The 7,991-nt window shown below is 43.6% G+C and overlaps 1 protein-coding gene across 1 annotated transcript; it reads left to right on the top strand.

Annotated features, from left to right (window-relative positions):
• The first annotated feature begins 757 nt into the window (after positions 1–757).
• On the top strand, positions 758–1,926 carry LOC309333194 (E3 ubiquitin-protein ligase RNF4-like). Its single transcript, XM_081846592.1, has one exon. It carries the CDS (start codon positions 895–897, stop codon positions 1,480–1,482), a length of 588 nt encoding a protein of 195 aa, XP_081702718.1. The 5' UTR covers positions 758–894; the 3' UTR covers positions 1,483–1,926.
• The last annotated feature ends 6,065 nt before the right edge of the window (positions 1,927–7,991 follow it).

Raw genomic sequence — 7,991 nt, forward strand, 5'->3', positions numbered from 1 at the left:
GCGCCACCCGCATCCCGTAACTTAAATAGAAAACTATCTTTAGAAAGATATTTCCTCCAAAAGCATTTTATTTTAAAAATCCAATTTAAATAAAAAAAATTGATTTAAATTTTAAAAAAGATCAACCTGTTGGGTGTACACATTGAATGTGTCAAACCTGAAAAATACCTCTTGCAAGAGCAGCCATAGGAGGTGCGCTCTAGTAGAGGCAACTCCAATGAATTTCATTTAATATTTCCCATCATCCTCAGCTTGGCTATGTGCCCTGGTTCTTCTTGAAGAAGAGGCATTCATCAGTCTTCCATGAATTCTTCCCTTCTCCTTATCAGACTCTTGTATAAAGAGGACTGTCAAGGTAGGGAAAGATACTCCACCTCGTAATAATCCTAATTGTTTTAGCTAATCTCTTGGCTGAAAGATAGAAAATTAATATTTGTGTGCCTGCTTCTTAGCCTAATCATGTTTCTTCCCACTTTAATGCAGTTCTGTAGAGTAACACTAAAGACACCCTAACTCAGGCTTCCTCAAACTCGGCCCTTCAGATGTTTTGAGACGACAATTCCCATCATCCCTGACCACTGGTCCTGCTAGCTAGGGATCATGGGAGTTGTAGGCCAAAAACATCTGGAGGGCCGAGGTTGAGGAAGCCTGCCCTAACTCCTCAAGATGTTGAACTTGCTCCAGCTTCGGAGTACCTGCTATAAAAGAGACAACTCTAAAAAAGTCACAGTGCTCCAAAGCGTCACCAGTTGCATCAAGTTGCTTTAGAGAGAGCATTCATGATCATCCTTATCACATTACAGAATTGCTTGGCGACTAAGCAGGGAGCAGCAGACGGAGATAAGGGGGGAAGCAAGTACTCTGCAGCCTGTGCCTCTCCCATCCCTGTGCATCATGAGTTCAACAAGTACAGAATGTAATGCAACCCAGCACAGCAACAGCAAGAGGGGCAGTCGCAACACCTCCGCAAGACCTCCTCATACTCTGGACAAGATGATGGTGGGAACTGCTTCTGAACCCTGTATCCCCTCCTCCTCCGCCTCTGCCTCCCTGCCACACAGCCTTAATGATAGAAGTATGGATGTGGAAGTAGTTGACCTCACTTGCGAAACTTCAGAACCTATAGTTGTTGATCTTACGCAAGACGATTCTCTTGTGCTTGTTGGAGAGAGTGGGCAGCAGCCCAATAGAGAGTTCAGACTTCAACAATTGTCTGACAGCCTCATATTTAGTGGTGGTGGTGGTGGTGGTGATAGCAGACACACACAGAGTGGTGCTCTTGCCACTAGAAAGCTCCCCAGAGAAGTGGGAAGGAGGGAATTTGCAAGATCCTCAGGCACTTTGAGTTGTGGAATTTGCATAGACAGCTTTGCAGAGATTGTGCAAAGCGGACGGCTTATAGTGTCAACAACATGTGGCCACATCTTCTGTAGTCAGTGCCTCAGCAATTTTCTTAGGCATGCTAACTTTTGCCCAATTTGAAGGAGGAAACTCACTCCAAAGGAGTATCATCCACTTTATATGTGAAGACATGGGTGTTCCTGAACACAGTCTAATGTGGCCTTCATAAACATGAGTGAACTCCAAAGAACACACAAAGTATATATGACTTAAATATGAGTTAGCAATTTCACTTTTTCCCAGTTGGCCTCCTTATAGTCCAGTTGTACTGTTTCAGCTTCATTTTCCGTTAAGGTTTTTGCAGCTCACATTTTTTGAGGTCTGTAGAAGTTTGAAGAACAGCTTGGAGGATATGTCTGCTGCTGCCACATTGCTTTGTGCCGATATATCATTTCTGTTCTAGTTCTGTTGCTGCTTTGAGAAAAGACTGATGTCGAGTGAACTCATCTATTCAAGACTAGGCTAGTCATAGCCATCTATGATAATACAACCTGCAGCTTCTTTTTGCAATTTGCCTTGTAAAAAACCAAAGCCAACCACTCACCGGTGGAAGTCTGTTCCACATCTACTTGCTTTCTAGTGGCAAACCCCTCTTTCTGTTGATGTAGCCCTAATAAAGACCAAGGTTTATACAACACTGTGGCTCATTTCTAATGCTGCATGCATAAATGGTTTATTACAAAGAACTCTGGGTGGTCCGAGTCTTCTCTTGAAGAGAATACAGCCATCATGTTAGATCTGAGCAGCTTTCCCTGTCCAGGCATATGCTTAAGGAGCAATTCCAATTCATAGTGGAGTCCGTACCGAGGTTGCCACGTGGGGCAGAATCCAATGGAGATGAGCTAAGCCATTTATGTGAAACACTCCTCAAATGGTTGGAAGAGGATAAAGTAATTCTCTGCTTTTCGTAAATGCTTTGCTGTGGGGAAGCTGCACCCATAGGACCATGTTTCAAGCAGCAAGCATGTAAGACTTGAACCTCGCATGATGAAGTCAACTTGAGTTGCGGTGACTCCCTTTCTCAGCCCTGTCACGTAGTCATAGTGGAACTATGAATGGCTTGACCTGTTGAACTTTGGGATGCTGCTCTACTAATAGGTCTAATTGCTTTAAAATGTTTTATGTTGATAACTTTCAAATTAAAGACTTTCTCTTAAATGTATAAAAAATTCCTTCCAGTAGCACCTTAGAGACCAACTTTGTTATTGGTATGAGCTTTCGTGTGCATGCACACTTCTTCAGATACATGAGCACACAAAAGCTCATACCAATCACAAACTTAGTTGGTCTCTAAGGTGTTACTGGAAGGCATTTTTTTTATTTTGTTTCGACTACGGCAGACCAACACGGCTACCTACCTGTATCTTAAATGTATGCCATCCAATCTTCTGTTGGTAGAAAACATGGGATATCCAGATAATCAGCAGCATCTCACCAGGCCTTAATCGGCTGGGGTGAGTCTCATAATATTTTCCCCCATGTTTCTTGTTTATTCGATTTTAATGAGTCTCGTAACATAGTGAAACTTCACCCATTACAGCTTGGAGAGCCAGTGTTATGCTTCCAGTTCAGCACTGGATTGAACACCTTTTTAGACGTACCAGGTTGCCCTTCTATATCTCCACGGATCAGTTTCTGTAGAACCAAGAACTTTAAAGACATGCTTGTACATGCAGATATAATGGATAAGAACCAGCTGCGAGGTTGCGATATAAAGGGACATTTTAAATGTGGAAGATGTGCAGCATGTAGTTTAACAATTGAGACAAAATATTTTATCATACCTGGAACCAACAGCATTATCAAACTGGAAGCATTTACCAACTGTAATTCCCATGGAGTGGTATATGCAATTAAATGTATTTGCGACCATTGGTATGTGGGCAGTACTACAAGAACGGTTAAAACTAGAATACTAGAGCATAAGAATCATATTTTCAACAAGGTGGTTGAAAGCACCTCTTACATCTCACTTCTTAGAGGCTAAACATAAGGCAACGGATTTCAGATGGTTTGTCATTTATAAACATCACACTCCTATCTTAAGAAATAAATTATTACAGAAAGAAATGTATTGGATTTTTAGATTTGGCTCCTTAATTCCGTCAGGTCTCAATGCTTACATTGATTTTACTTCATTTTTATAATTTTCTACAACTCCATTCAATATCATTCTTGTTATTTTTTCCAAACTTTACCAACCCCGCCCATTGTTTGAACAAGATGGCTTGTCCCTTTAAAAAAAATTTCACCCTATAGTATATAAAACTGTGATTGGAAACACCCAGTATCAGTCTTTAACATCAGCAGTAACATCTAGACCGTGGGAGCGTTTCAGTCCTGTTCTTGAGTTTGTTTAAAATCTAAAACAGCTTATCTTGTATTCCTTTCTTTGAATTTGTGCCATTTAGGTTTTTAAACCTTTTTGTAAAAGCAGCACTAGAATTTTCATAGTTGAGTCCTCAACCCTTATTACTGTGCTTTGCTTTCTTCAAGTTGGGTTTTGTTTAAAACTTGCCATTTAGGTTTTCAAACCTTTTTTGTAAATTCAGTATTAGTAACTGTAGTTTTGAGTCCTCTATCCTTTATTACTGGCCTTTGCTTTAACTAGGTTGAGCTTGTCACGGCTAAAATGGCCGCTGTTTCTTTAATGCGAATAAAGCTGGGTCAGCATGACTCAGCGGTCTGCACCAAGTTGTATATATAAAGTGAGAAATGTTCGTTTGTGCTGAGGCTGGTGTTTGGGTTGGTTAGTGCTGGTGTGTATAGTTATTCAGTCGTGTTTTGCACAAGGACTTTTAAGAATAAAACTCTGCAAGGATATTCTCGTGGACTCCTTTATGCCGACAAGGGTCCGAGGACCAGGCTGAGGAGACAAAGGGAGGTCAGAACCCTTTCCTTCTTTTTTTTGCTTTTTACAAACACTGACAGGTTATGGGCCCAGTGTTTCTGAGCATGTGCAGAGTGCAAAACGACTGACAGCATCTCAGCAGGGAGCTGGTGAGTCCTGGTGGTGTATGGAGCCAGTGGCTGTGCGTTGGAGCAGTTGGTGGCAAGCTGTAACTGTCTGCAGCGACGTTGGAGCGGCTAGGATCTGAGGATCAAGAAAGCACTCAGCGTCGGCTACTGGAACAGTTTGAACTACTAGAGGACCACAGTAGGCGACTCAGAGTGGCTACACCAGTTGCAGAGCAAGGCGGGACCTGAGGGTCAACAGAGGCAGCAGCTAGAAGCCGGTGAGTGCCAGCCAGGACCATCCAGTTGGACTCTAAAGAGAGAGTCAGGAGAGATCGCTGAAGGCCCCACAGAAGGGGCTCAGCAAGCACCAGCAGAGATGGCAGATTTCCAGTCTTCCCAAGTTGTAAATATTGGGGGAGGCATCCCTTTTGAACTTCTCTCAGAAAACAACTGGCTGAGTTGGTCAATTAAAATGCAGCAGTTGTTAAGGAGAGATGGACTATGGGACTGTGTTGAAACTGAGGTTTTGAGACAGGACTCTGCTGAGAAAAAATGGCTGGATGAAAGGGCCCGTGCCCAAATTATGCTGTGTTTGAGCAACTCTGTTATTGCATGTAGCAAATGCCAGCACAGCGTTTGAGTGCTGGAATTTATTAAGGGCAATGCATGTCAGAGAAACTGCTAGAACTATAATTTCTCTGGCCAGAAGGCTGTTCAGGACTGTTATGAAAGAAGGTGAGAGTTTGGCAACTCATCTTCAAATGCTGAAATCTCTGTTTCTTCAACTGCAGCAGAGAGGTAAGCGTTACAATGAGACTGACCAAACCTACATTATCCTTTCAAGTTTGCCTGAAAGCTGGTTGCCCGTAATTAACAGCATGGAGAGTATGCGTCCCCGAGATCTGACCCTTGAGTATGTGGCTGGAAGATTGACCGAAGAAGCAGAAAGAAGGTCAGATAAACAGGCTGAACTCCAAGAGCGGAGGAGTTACAGTCGAGGGGGCCAGCAGCAGAATCTGCCAATGGAGCAACGCCAGGGTTTGGACTTGGCCATGGCGGTGAGGAGGTGCTATAGATGCAACCAACCCGGGCATCTCTGAAGCCAGTGCAGGGCAAGACTTCCAGGAGACGACATGGAGCAGAGACAGCAATCGACGCAGAAACATAAGCAAAAGGGGTTCTCTTCAGGGAAGAAGAACACGCGTTCTGCTCATTTTGTGTCTGCATTTTCTCGGGAGGAGAGGAAGATACCTCGAGGAACATGGTTGCTGGACTCTGGCAGCAGCAGGATTATCTGCAATAGTCGGGAGGACTTTAAGACCCTGGGGAAGCCAGCTGATGGAAAAGACTCCATCTATCTTGCTGATGGTCGTAGAAGCAAGATTGATGGCCAGGGAACATGTTTCCTGCAGTGCTTGAACACTACTCTACCAGAGACTGTTTGTCAGCAGTTTGGACTATTGTTTACTGTCTGTAAGCTGTTTGATTAATGCAGGGTATAGTGTTAAGTTCATGCAGGATGGCTGTCTGATAAAGAATGGAACTCAGGTATGTGGCCATGCAAAGATGGAGAATGGGTTATATGTAATGCAGGACAAGCCTGTTAAAGCAGCCCAGGTGGTTCAGGATAATTTGCCAGTTCATAAGGGGTGTGTACATGAACTGCACAGAAAACTGGGTCACACAAATTTCTGTGTGCTTTCAAAGATGCAAAAGGTGTGCAAGAACCTAAAAGTAAATAGCTGTAACTGTTTCCTAGATTGCAATGTATGTAAAATGGCCAAATCTAAGAGGAAGCCTGTGGCTTCTAAAAGTGACAGAATATCTAAAGAGGTTTTAGAACTTGTCCATTGTGACGTGATAGGCCCTTTTCCACAGAAGACTGAAGGGGGCGCCAGATATGCTTTTCTGGTAATAGATGACAAATCACGTTTTAGTTGGTTGTTTTTGTTAAAGCAGAAATCTGAGTGTTTCCCCACATTCAGAGAATGGGTTGCCCAAGCTGAAAAGCTCTTCGCTCGCCCTGTTGTGCAGTTGCAAACAGATAGGGGCGGAGAATTTCTGAACAAACAATTTGGGGCATGGTTGCGACGTAAGGGTATCACTCATCATTTGACTAACCCTTATAGCCCTGCTGAAAATGGTCTATGTGAAAGACGTGGGGCTGTAATACAGTCAGTAAAGGACTGCCTGCTAGTGGATGCAGGATTGGGCCACAACCATAGGCTGTGGGGCGAGGCTTTTCTTACAGCGAACTTTTTGATTAATAGAACCTGGTCTAGCTCTATAAAAGATATTCCATATCGTGTATTGTTTGGGAAAGAACCAGAGTGGAAAATGCTCCATAACTGGGGTTCTTGGGCACATGTAAATATCCCCAAAGCTCAGCGCCAGAAAGGGGGCACTAGAGCGCAGAAACTGCGGTTTGTGGGATATCAGTCCTATGGCAAAGGGTGGCATTTCAATTTACGCCCAGGACGTGTGGTTCTGTCACGAAGTGCAGACTTTGCTGACCAGGACAGATGGACTGTGATCCATGCCAACCCAGATTGCCTACTGCCCCTGCAAGTAAGAGAAGAGGCTTCTTCTCAGCCATTGGCAACACAGGAGCAGGATGAGGAGGGGGCACAGATTTCCCCAAAAGATGTGGCAATAGATAATACTTCTCTAGAGGAAGAGGAAGAAGAGCCAGAGATAAGGGGGGAAGAAGTAGTTGTGCCTAGACGCTCCCAACGTTCAAACAAGGGTGTACCTCCTCAGCGTTTGACCCTAGGAGGAGTGAGAGTATGCAATGTGAGTTGTGTGGAACCACAAAGTTATAATGAAGTCTTAGACTTACCCCCTGGGGAACGTGCTTTGTGGGAACAAGCTATGAAAGAAGAAATGGACTCTTTTAAACGTAACAAAGTGTTTGAGGTTATAATGCCGCCACCTGGTGGCAGAGTGGTGTCATGCAAGTGGGTTTACAAAAGAAAAACCCTTGCATCTGGGGAACCACGTTTTCGAGCCAGATTAGTAGCCAGAGGGTTCACTCAGATTAAAGGGGAGAGTTATGATGAAGTGTTTTCTCCCACTGTAAAGAGTGAAACTTTTCATTTAATGCTTTCCATTGCTGCTGTAAGACAACTAGCAGTGCATCATTTTGATGTTGATGCTGCATATCTGCATGCAGATTTAGACCATGAAGTGTTAATGAGACAACCCCCTGGGTTTGAAGAGGGGAATGGTGCAGCTTGGCATTTGAGAAAGGCTGTTTATGGTCTCAAACAAAGTGGAAGGTGTTGGAACCAGTGTTTAAATGAAGCCCTTGTAAAAATTGGTTTTAAAAGGAGTGTGGCTGATCCATGCCTCTACACCAAGGGGACAGGCAACAAATATCTAATGCTCTTAGTCTTTGTTGATGATTTGCTTGTGGCAGGGAGTTCCACAGATGAGATCCAGAAGCTCACAAGTCAACTGGAAAAGAGGTTTAAGCTTAAAGCCTTAGGGCCTGTAAGCAATTACTTGGGAGTAGAAGTAAGGCAGGAAGTAGATGGAAGCTTCCTATTGAGCCAGAAAGAGAAAATTATTCATTTGATAGAGCAGTTTGGCATGGAAAAATGCAAGCCAGTTCAGACTCCCATGACACCAGA

The sequence above is a fragment of the Podarcis erhardii genome, assembly GCF_964252035.2.
Source record: "Podarcis erhardii genome assembly, chromosome: W".
NCBI lineage: Eukaryota > Metazoa > Chordata > Lepidosauria > Squamata > Lacertidae > Podarcis > Podarcis erhardii.